Source organism: Rhopilema esculentum, chromosome 21 (genome assembly GCF_057945365.1).
Source record: "Rhopilema esculentum isolate cy_ngs chromosome 21, ASM5794536v1, whole genome shotgun sequence".
Taxonomy (NCBI): Eukaryota; Metazoa; Cnidaria; class Scyphozoa; order Rhizostomeae; family Rhizostomatidae; genus Rhopilema; species Rhopilema esculentum.
The window spans coordinates 6433560-6445854 of record NC_142835.1 but is presented as its reverse complement, the minus strand read 5'-3'; the positions used below and the strand labels follow the sequence as shown (position 1 = coordinate 6445854).

General features: G+C 37.3%; 1 protein-coding gene across 1 annotated transcript; it reads right to left on the bottom strand.

Moving 5' to 3' along the window:
- Positions 1–746: 746 nt before the first annotated feature.
- On the bottom strand, positions 747–11387 carry LOC135684309 (ankyrin repeat domain-containing protein 16). Its single transcript, XM_065199828.2, has 4 exons — positions 10291–11387; positions 7728–8083; positions 3239–3643; positions 747–2375 (listed from the first exon to the last, which is right to left on the bottom strand). Exons 1-4 carry the CDS (start codon positions 10500–10502, stop codon positions 2197–2199), a joined length of 1152 nt encoding a protein of 383 aa, XP_065055900.2. The 5' UTR covers positions 10503–11387; the 3' UTR covers positions 747–2196.
- Positions 11388–12295: the final 908 nt, after the last annotated feature.

Sequence of the window (12295 nt, the reverse complement as noted above, 5' to 3'; positions counted from 1 at the left end):
AACCAAAAACTAGACAACAATTTTGCAGGGAATGAAAGAGAGAAGAAACGCGCGTACAGTCAAAGGGTTTTACTAGTTGAGCATGGTTCTTTTACGCCATTGATTTTCGCTCACAGTGGTGGTTCAAGTAGAGAAACTGAAAAGTTTAGTTCCGTTTTATCTATGAAGATATCAGAGAAATGTGATCTAGCAATTTCACTGGTGACTAATTGGATTCGCACCAAGCTGTCATTTGTACTTCTTCGTAGTGCCATACTATGCATACGTGGTTCCAGAAATAGGCGAACAAAAGTTGAAGTGGACACAGCCAACATAGAAATTGTAGAAACAATATCCCGGATTGATTAGTTAAAATTGTTGGAAAAAATAAAATAAAATTCAAGCTTTTCAAGTTTTATTCTAAACATATGTGAACCGGCGGCCTTTCGGTATAAAAACAGCACCAAATGTTGTATCATTGATGAGAAAAAAAATTACAATGATGCATGTATTGCAGCTGTCATGATGCATGTATATTTGTCAATGAATCTTTGCATTTCTTTTATTCTAGGGGGCAATAGAAATCCTTTCCCTTCCACAGGAAAGCCAAGTAATGCCAAGAACGCCAAAGTAAGAAAGCCAAGTAAGAGCCAAGTAATTTGATAAGAAGTAATGCCAAGAACGGCAGCGATTTCAGCGAATTTTACAAAGAACAGTGATTTTTGGACTTCTCTCCCCAATAAACTTGCATTTGAATATCGCTAACAGTATCAGGAACACAAGACTACAATCTCAAGTATTTATGTAGTTTGGCATATTTACATAGCACAAGCAAGGGAAGTGAGCAAGGGAATTGAGAACATAAGACATGCCAGTAATGCATCCTGTTCACATTTCACTTGTTTCAACTTTCTCGTTTAGATCTGTGCTGTGCTCCCCCTTTTCAGTATCAAATTTGCTTGAACAAAATTGATTGAATGGAATTTTGCATTGAAGAGTACCATAATTTTTAAACTGTATTATTAAATCCGGATTGGCATGCAAAATACAACAGTAAGATTTAAAAAAGTCACTTTTAAATTGCATTGTAAGCTTAACATAGTCAGGATAACCATAACAGACTTATTAGAAGATTGTTTACCTTTTATATGTGGGTTCCATAGCTAAACTTGATTTGGTGGATGGTTGACCGATATTGTTGTTGTAAGAATTAGTTAACGCTAATAAAATTCTAGAACAGTTTTTAACATCAGAGAAGAAGGAATCTGCACAGTGAACGAGATCGAAATGGCTGCTATCATTGTAACAAGTACTTTTACTACAATATTATAACAGTCTCGCTAACCTACAATATTATAACAGTCTCGCCAAATTGATTGTCTTTATCATATCATACACATTAGCAAATGGTTTTATTATCAGTGAAATGCCAATTGAAACCTTAATCACTTAATGGAAGGAGACAATTCACTATTTTGTTGATGTATATTTTTAAAGCTCAAGAAATATTCAAAGGATTGAGCTCAAAAATTGAAGGCTCTTTGTAAATGGGGAGGTTATGAAACAGTTAGAAGTCAAACAGTAACAACACAAACTAATATCAAAATGATACAATATACATATGGAATGCTGCCCAATACGAGAAAATAACCTTATATTTCACCCCACAAGAGACAGCCCGCCACAAGCAGCAGTCCATTGATATGTAATGTTTAGAGTCTCAAAATCTCGCAAAATTTGAAGTCTCTTTGTTGCGGTTCCGTAAAATGGTAAAACTGAGACCTAGTATTTGGGGCTCTGTCAAAATTCAAGACATTAACCTCTCGTATATAAATTTATGGAATTGATTTCAACCCGGCATGTTGGGCTTAATTAAAATGACTGCTGCAAGTAAAATGATTTGGGTGGTAGCTGATTGGTGGATGTGCATGCATCGCAGAGGATTGAAGACTTATGGTAAAGAAGAACCGGGTGTTATGTGAAAAAATGAAACAAATATTGAAGAGGTTTAGACGAGTTAATGCCAGGCACCGCGCGGTGAATGGGCTAGCGTGGTTATAGCCTCCCCCCCTACATTTTGCAATAACTCTTTGTTTGTGTCTACCTGTGACAATTAATTTTGAAGACCCTGTTCTAATGCTATGTTTAAAAAACAGACACAGTAACGCTCTTTAAAATCCCTCCCATATCAAACAGAAAAATCTAAACAACCATTTCCTAGCTTTTTGCATGCTTAATTAACAGATCCCTTATGCTTCCTCTAAGTTGCAATTGAAGAACAGTTTTACCATTTTTGTTTTGAGCCAGCAGACTTGGATTGCCTTGCAGCAAACTCTTTAGCACCGGTATATCACCAATAACGACAGCTAGGTGAAGTGCAGTTTCATCGAGAGGTCCTTAGAAAAAGAGCATTTCGTTTAAAAAGTTTGTAGAAGTCAGGGCATTTTGCTAAAACAGTATGTAGGTATGTATATTTGCATGCATATATATATATTTCATATTGTTCAGGCTATGTATAACTTATGTTATTAGCCGATGTGGGCCTATTGAACAGTTGGTGAGTAACAAAGACATTTAAGGAATTTCTAATGGTAGGGATGCTATGCAAGCCAAAGAGCACCTTTTAGTGGGGAATCATGAGGTAAACTTGTGCTAAATTACTGGGGACTTTAGGGAATCTTTCTAATAGTTTACATGCATAAATAAAATGTCCAATAATAATAACGTCAAAGCCTGCCAGGACAATCTCTATCAGGCAAGAAGATTATGAAACTTTGTAACATTAAGAATTAGCCTTAATAACTTTAATCGAATTTATTTTATTTCCTTTGTAACTTTACTTTCGATTAAAGTGGGTTTTTGAAAGTTTTGCGTAGTTCTTGAAAATGTTTCAAGAGTGCGTTTCATCTATGAATTATCCAGAAACCAAAAAGACATTATAATTTCAGAAGCTCTCCTCAGTTTTTCTGTCTGGGAATAAATGTCACTAGAATGAGCGTAAGAAGGAATGCTGAAAAGTTTTATTTGCTTTTTCCTATAGATTGACATTTTTGGGGAGAAAATTCATACCTTTACTCGACTAGAAAACTAATAGCACACCATTGACGGCTATTTTTTAAAAGAATTATAACTGAGAAATAGCAACTCTTAGTTAATAATCTATAATTTATTCTTAGTAAAATTTTACCCAAATTCCTAGCCATTCGCTATTACATTGTACGGCACGCAAGCTAGTATATTTAAACGTTGTCGATATTACCTCCCTTCGAATCGATGCAGGCGCCCATTTCAATAAGTGTCGTGACTGCATCCTCTTGGCACTGCCTTACAGCAACATGCAAAGGAGTCCATCGCTCATCCGTGAGAGACTCAGTATTTGCACCGCTTTGTATGAGTTCAACTATGCTTTCGACTTGTCCATACCTTGCTGCGTTGTGCAATGCAGTTACATTGTTCTTGCCACATATGTTTGGGTTTACCCCATAATCAATTAATGCTCCTAGAAAGTGGGTATGGCCATGCTGTGCAGCTGTTAGTAAAGCAATAGTGGCCATTTCTTCTGTCAGTTCAAAACCTGCTGTCTGTAAAATGCGACTAAGAAATTCTGTTTGTCCGCCAACAGCAGAATTATGAATCCAAGAAGGAAGCATGTCAGCTGGAATATCTGGATAAAAACAATATACAGAATACAGCAATTTCAAATCTCTAATTGGAACTTTATTATTAAGAATTGAAGTTATTTTCTACTTTGACCTGCTGCACAGAAGAACTACAAGCAACTAAACAGTACTCAACTAAACAGTATGGATAGGCGTGCTAAGGCAAGGGACCAAACCATCAACCCAACAATTTTTAGCGTAAAAATTGGCTCAAAATTATACTTTTTCTACTCCCTGCAAAAGAACGTTTGCAATGGTTTTTCTTCTATTTCATTACATTTTTCTAATATTCAATACCCAAAGAACAAGTCAGAATTTCATAAATCCAGAAATGTAATGATAACATGTAACTGACCCAAAAAACAACTTTTGCTCAAATTCTAGGCCCAAAAAGTAACCTGAGCAACCCTATCATAAACATATATGGGCAGCCCCCGAGCTGGACGAGGTGATTGTAAACAGCTTAAATGTACTATAAAGTTTGGAGGAATCTTGATGCTGTAACATCATGACAATAGATCCAAATGAACGGTATAGATTGGTATCTAAAGGAACGCATTCTTGGCTTTAGGAGATTTTAAGGAATTCTTATACAGGGATTTCTTGGGTTCCTGACTGCAAGAAGTTAAACAGTAATTAAAAATTGATTTTTTGTTTAATATGTCCTATTGTTGTTGTGACAATAACGATATCTGATTACAGACCAAAGGTTTTTCTAACATTGCTTTGTCATCGAGTTTTGTTCTGTCGTTCGGGTTTCTCTTCACCAACAGAGGACCTTGTTCACTTTGATACCAGTTTCTATGATTGAATTTCAGGGGTTTGGTGCTAGTACGCGAGTTTTAAGCCAAAATCTACTGGTTAAAAAATAGATTAAGAAAATTCTGACATAGCTACGTTAGCCAGTTCAAATACGAAAATCTCAAGATCGCGTCATATAATCCATTCCCAAACAGCATAGTGAAACTTGGGGCATAAAACAATGCAAAAGGCTCTAATAAAAGATCTAATATTAATTCCATGTTTATTTGAATTTGATGGTGATGTAGTGATTGAGTGCAAACTGCTCTATTCATGTGCTGGCAGAAAAAACATTGTGTGGTACATTTGCAATTTTGTATCAAATAAACCATGTTTCTGAGTAGCAAATATATAATTTACACTCGAGATTAAAGACCCCGTTTACACGAGACCTGGACTAGATTGGATCCACAAGTATCCGGATAATTTTGGACCGATCCCTGAAAAGGCAATGCGTTTACACGGGATCCGATCCAGAACCATTTACGTTTACACGGGAACGGATCCAGATGAATTCAATTGGTTACGCGCATGCGCGTTTCGAAAATTGGCGCCCATATGACGTTTTCAGAACTTCGTGCGTGATCAAAACAGAGTTCAACCTGAACATAGAGGGAGGTAACGCTAAAAAGGGTCAATTTTCATGGACTGAAGATGAAACTGCGCTACTTTTAAAAGTAGTATTGGACTACAAACTGCAAAGCTTGCAGGTGGATAGGATTGGGAAAATATGAGGACAAAGTACGACGACATATCGTCAAAGTTTCGTAATAATTCTTCAACATGGTAGTCTGTCAACTTGATGTTCGGTTTTCTGGCGCCAAAAAGCCACGGAGTACATATTCAAACTACCTTGAACTGAAAAATATTCTGTCTTACTTTCGACAAATAACGTAGACGGATCCGATCTGGACCAGATCCACCTGTTTACACGGGATTTTTCAGAGAGAGGCAATGACTACACTCTTTGACATCCAAATGAGAATAATACAAATCAGCTAAAAATAAATATTCCTAGTGAGGTCAAATTCTACAACGTCCCTCGTGAAATTAACCCTGATAGAATTTTACTTGATCAGCATTTTTCAAAGCATCTATTGCCTAACAAACGCAAGAAGTTCACAAAACTGCAAGAGCAAAGTTTTCAGTGCAAGCTGTCCATACTTATCTAATAGGTGCATATTCATACAGAATTTAATTTCAGCTTTCATTCATTTTCACCCTTGTCTTCATCCCCATTTTCCTTTGTTCCCGGCCTTAGCCACTTACTTTCGTCCTCGACCTTTTTTGTTCTAGCCCTCATCCTCGTCTTCGTCTTCGTCTTTGTATTCGTCTTCGTCTTCGTCTTTGTATTCGTCTTTATTTTCGCCCTCATCCTCTTCTTCGTCTTCGTCTTCATCTTCGTCCTCGTCTTTGTTTTCGTCTTTGTATTCGTCTCCGTCTTCTTTTCCATCTTCGTCTTCGTCCTCGTCCAAGTGTCTTGAGTCCTCGCTCTTGTTCTCATCCTTGCATTCCTCCTCGTCTCAATACTAATAAAGTCTTCGTCTTCTTCTTTGTTGTCCGTTTCTACCTAGTCTATTTTTTGTTTTCGCCTTCGTCTCTGTCCTCTTCGTCGTCGCGATCGTCATTGTAGCTGCCGACACCATCAATGGATTTTTATGGGCGGGTTTTTCTTTGTCCAGATAATCTGGAGCAAGGCAATTTTATCTGAGAAATTATTGTCATTTTCTTTTGAAGAAATGAAATCCATGGGTCAGATCTAAACGAAGTTTGTCTGTGTTTTTGCAACAAACTTCAGCCACACTATCATGGTGTCAAGCACACGTCGCCCATTGTTGATGGTCGTAATTTAATTTACTTAATTCTAACTGTATATTTAGTGCCATGAAAAAAGCATAGCGGTAAGAAAGACAAGATTTACGTGTTTTTCTTTCTATTGAAGCTAGAAAAGAAGGCTAAAAGATAAAGAGAGTAAGAAAGAAAATTAAGTTGCATAAAAGTAAAATGTCAATCAAGAAGTGCCGTTGCATAAAGAGAGGAAATGACTGGACTCTTTATATAAGAATGCTATAGATTCTGTCTAGTCTCCATATTCTTAAAATTGGATATTTTCTAAATATAATCTTATTTTTTCAAATCTGATATGATTTCAAGAGAAAATCGCTCGCTCGCGAATAGAAAACACGAGTTTTAAAAAGGAAAGAAATGTCAGTATTGCGATTTTGAAAATTGCAAAACAAGTAAAGATATGACAGAAAAAGGCGATTTGTATCTGAGCAATATTCTCGTGATATTCTTTAGAACTGAATGATTCTGATCCTGAATATTCTGATAAACAATATTCTTATAAAATGATAAATTATAAACAGAGACAGCAAAGCCGGAAACTGCTCAAGACCTGATTGATGCATAGCACACTTCATGCGAGTTTTGACTGCACAATTGAATAGAACTGGCGTTCTATATCTCGATTATTTATAAAGTCGATCCTAATTAATGAAAAAGTGTTATCCATCCAATTATAAAGTCATTAAAAGTACTAAGGAATATTTGTAAATAACTTCTAAAGAGCTGAAAAAGTACTAGTAATTAAAAATATAAATTATTGTTTTTTGAGTCATTTGCACCTCAACTGTGTCCATAACACCTATCATAAATTGGTTGGTGGTGCCATTACCCACTGCACACTTCAATTATTTTGCTCTGTTGCCCCCCACCCTGAATGACATGACAGATTTATGGCTCTTACAAATACAAGAAAGTACAAAAAGTAGCCAGGAGCGCCACGGAAAGGAATCAGGGGCTAAATTCCCTTGTATAAATCCAGGAAGATTTTTGGGGGCTCAGTTCCCTCTCAACAAGCGAGCACATATTTAGATAGACTAGTTCTGTGTTGGCAACCCTTTATATAATGCTGTAGATGTTTAGTGAATGAGAAAAATCCCATCAGTCTTTTAGAGTCGTTGAATAGTTTGAATGATCAAAAATACGCAATAGAGAATCTTCAACACAAATGCAAGTATATAAGGTGTGGCTATGGGTGTGGTCTTGGCTATAACTTATAGTAGTTGACGATAGTAGAGCCCCTCTCCTAACGTTTTAATACGGCACCTCTGGAAACAACATAAGAATACGTTTGTGAAGACCATTCATAATTGGCAACGTCCACATACCAGATACTTCTTCTATATTTAATAACAGTTTAAGGCCTAACTGACGTCATTGAATATCAATTAAAGGCCTGGCCGTCGACGATGTCACACTATCCTGTCCTGTGATATCACTCACCTGTTGCTGATAAGTATTGCAATACTTTAGCATTTCCTCTCTTCGATGCCGTATCCCAGAGCATCGCATCATCTAAACCAAATTTTTTTGAAAGTCGCTTCAGACAGTCGATATGATTATGACGCGCTGCATACAGCATCGGTGTTAGGTGACCAAGACCATCTTTTGGAATACCGTCTGCAGTCGCTCCGTGATGCAACAGTAGCTGCAATACATCCAAGTTTCCTTGGAGACACGCATCATGTACAGGCTTGAATCCAAAGTTGTCTTCTATGTTTACATCAGCCCCACGTGCAAGAAGCAGCTTTACACAATTCATATGGTTGTGTCTTACGGCCAAATGCAAGGCACTCAGACTGCAGGAAAAGCCAAACTCGTGTCAAGCTCACTCAATAACAAGAGTTGCAAAAACAATAATGAATGGGATAATAAAATTGAATCAGTTACTGTTAGCCTAATCATAACAGTTTCAACATAACGATGATTACCATCTCTCTACAATCCGCAAAGCAAGCAGCATTTTGTGAACGATGATCTTCCATTCTTCCTATAGCTAAAGTCGGAAAAGACGGATTTTTCAGACCAGGCAACATGGTCCGACTTATGCGGAGTACGGCAACACGAATGAAAAACTGAAATGAATCACCACAGAGCGAAAGCTGAAATCTCACATTGAAAAGCTGCATCAAGCACCAAAGAGCAAAGAATTAAGGATAGAGAGAACAAATATGCCATCACGTCAATAGCGCTAATAATAGCATTAATGACTGTGCTGTTCGAAAAAAGTGACAGATCTGTTTCTCAAGACGACCACTGACATTAAAATATGTAGCAATACCTTGTCTTACAGTAAAAGCCCGACATATGTGATGCTATTTTAATACGGGACTTAAAAAACAATCCGACTAACGCAATGAAAATTGATATCATCTATACCGAATGGACTGGGACCACGCATTTTCCTCAGAGGTATGAAACGTCCGACTTATGCATTTCAGACGCGTGTTCGATTAATGCAAGTTTGACTGTGCTACGATTTTAAGGGAGTTTGTCCAAATACATTTCCCCTGCATTCACAACCGTTGAAGCTGCGGATCAAAGGCTGACCTGAAATCAGCTATTATGTGTTATGTGTTCAGACCGCGTTACATCCTTCTCTAAGCAAGCTATTTTAAGGAACCCTTGTTTTCAACGAAGGAACCGCTTAATTTGATGTGATTTGAAACTAGGGGTGGAAAAAATCTTACATTAGACATAAAATTGAATTATCATCATATTAATGGAAGGCTGTGTTTTAGATAATAATCTTTTCAAATGCAAGGCTTTCAACTCTCTTTTTGCGCTGTTAATTGTTATCAATTATTTATCATGACGTCATCAAAGACCGCGTTGCGATGTCGAGGTAATGCGACAGCTGATTATATGGTAGCCTTTCCAGCGTGTCCACTCTCATTCAATGGCAGTGGCGTCTCCAGCCTGGGATAAGTGGGGGGACACAAGGTGTGACAGAAATCACGCCCTTTGGACCACGCCTTTCTTTCCCTGTTTGAAATATTTTCTTCCGGAGGAATTACCTCTTGTCTTCCAAGAAATGTCATTTAAATGTGACGATCTAGAGAACGTAGATAACCCCCTACCCGAAGTTTTCTCGTCAGATTTGCAAAAATCTCAAGGACCAACTTTCTTAAAAAATGGTTGGAGACTAGACTAGCCCCCCCCCCCCCCATTCCTCCCGTGGCCCCGCCACCAAATGGTGTACCCAAGCTCATCCAAAAGATCCTAAGATAGCCCCGTTCCTCTGACTTATGTGTGAACTTTTTATACCCTTTTCACTGAGATATAATACTAAATAATAAAAACAATAAAACTTGTTCAAATTGACAAAGTAAACAGGAGTTCCTGCTTTGCTACACTATGTTTCTGTGAAACTATTTTGGCTAAATCTGCACTTATTGTAAAAGACTGAAGTTCAAGTTATATGATTCTTATTTTGATAGGTTTATAGGTTTGTCTAGAATGGTGATAAGTGAAAAAGGGAACACATTGTGAAACAAAACTGCCAATACTTCTAGTATAAGTTGCAAATGACCTTATACATTAAGTCTTTTCTTCCAAATGTTGTATTGAACCAAAAGGTAACCAACCCTTTTTCTAAGTGTCACAGTCCTAGGTTTGAGAAAAAAGCCACCCCTTTCTCAGAGGTTCTCTGGATGAGCTTGGGTAAACCTCCAAATGAGATTGGACACACCGGGGTAGCCTTTACCTTTTCTTTCTTCCCACCACCTAAATAGCCAGCGAGTCTTTCCGCTTTGGAAAAATTTGAGAGACTTTGTGAAGCTGAGTCATCGTATTTTGATTAGACAAAGGTGCATAAACCGGAAGAAACATGACAGCCATAGGTTTATTATGCAATATAGAAATATAACAGATTGTATCGACGTTTTCTTTATATAGGGTTGTTCAAAGATGTGAGTCCTAGAGTAAGCATATTTGTTCTAACTTGGTGTCATTGAAATGATTAAAATATCACGAACTCAAATTGACTGTAGATTGTTCAACTCACCCTTGAGATGCTGCCTCCTTCTCTGGAATCACGTTTACATTAAGTTCTTTGTTTGATAAAAGTGCTTTCATTTCGTTGTAACTGCCATTTTTGGCACATTCGTGTAACGCCATATCTGTTGATAGATGCATTGGAGCAACGTCGTCTTCATCCAACTTGCTCACATCATTTTCTATACTAGACTTACTCGCTGATTTGGGCAGGCGGTCCATAACACTTTCTGTTTTCTAGCTTGTAGAAAAATCGATTGAATGTCGCATCGTCAAGAATTGACTAAGTATAAATTCACAGCCTGAAGTTTTATAAAGCTGAGAAATCTCCATTGACGATTGAAAAAATGTCTTAAATGTTAAACACGAGATTGGTTGCCGAATCTTTGTTTTGCTTCTTGGACCTTGGAATTCAGGAACTGGTTGGCTGATGTCGATCAAGGAGTCGAAGATACAGCATTGAAAACACCATGAATAATTTTACAGGAGCACTGGCAAAACAAACTAGAAATTAATTCACAGAAGTTTTCTCTGGCGACCAGACTTGCATTGTAGTACGTAATCAAAGTGTACATCACACGCAGCTTGGTAGTCATAACAACAGAGCTGAATTCATTCACACGATCGTTTACTTAAGAAGCCATGTTTCCAGGAGGATTAAGCTGCACATAATCCAAGTGCACTGTGATGTGTTTGCTAATGAGGCTCTGTGGTCTGCTTCTAAGGTATTATTTGATCAGTGCCTTTTAACATTCACTGAAACAGAGTGAGTTTGTTAAATCATTAGACTTACACCGTTAGCCATCTACAATTTAAGATATTTATTAGGTTGATTGTTATTAATCAAAAGGAAAGTGCAAGCATATCAGCGTGCATTTGCGAAAGGCATTAAATCTCAATATGGATTATCCAATAGAGGCGCAGTATTCAGGTCACGAGAACAAAATGTATGTGATCACTTGATGAAAAGGTTGAGACAGGTTTGGCTGTCAATTCAAAGTTCCACAATAAACGTGAAACTTTCATGTGATCACATTTAAACCTTGCATAAAGGGCATGCCTCAACGGCTTGTTATTTCTAAACCGCTTATCTTACTTTTTCTCGTCTGTGCTCCAGACTCCTCTTCATTGAGGTTAGAGGTCGTGAACACAGAAAGGAACACTTCATCGATGTCGCACCTTTTACAAACTAATTTCACAATCGGCCTAACGGAGGTGTTTAGGGCTCTGATAAAAAAAACTGGGACAGTGTCCCTATTTACTTACAGCAAGAAAGGTGTAGAGCATGTCAAACACAAAAGCAAGATGTAAAAAAGATAACTTTTATTGCTGGCTAGAGGAGGGGAGGGTGGGGGGGGGGCAACTGTTAAGATTTTTGAAAATATGATTAACTTAAGCTATTCTTAAAATATGAACATATTTAATTCGGGGGCCCCTTTTGATCGAGCGGCCTTTGGCATCGAACTAAGGAGATATGAACTGCAATTAGCTACTTAAAAGTTCAACACAGAATATCATATATGTTATATGTCACTTATAACATTATATTTAAACATCATCTGTCTTTTGGTTAAAAAATAAGAGTTTATTACTAATATAAAAAACAGTTTTGTTACCAATCTTTCCTAGTACTCAGGTAAAATGGATGACAGTCCTAATCTGTCATAGCATCTTAGAGACATCAACAGAAAATGCAGTAACTATCAAGATATGTTTTATTAATGGTTTATTTGAAGTATTGTATATTGGCTTCTGGCAGTTAGAAAATTAGGTGATAAAAATTTCTGAGAAAAGTTCCTGCTGCAGCTGGCAGAACTTTGATCGCAGTATTCAACCAAAATATCTTGCGAATTGCGATTATAACTACATCTCAATATCAAGCGCAAAAGTTTGATCTGGCAATATGTTTTACGAGCATAACAAAATTTGCTTACAGTGATTCCATAGTTAACAGAATACGGTGACGATTAAATGATTTTTTGTTTCAAATTTTGCTTCAGACTATAAAAAGTGAA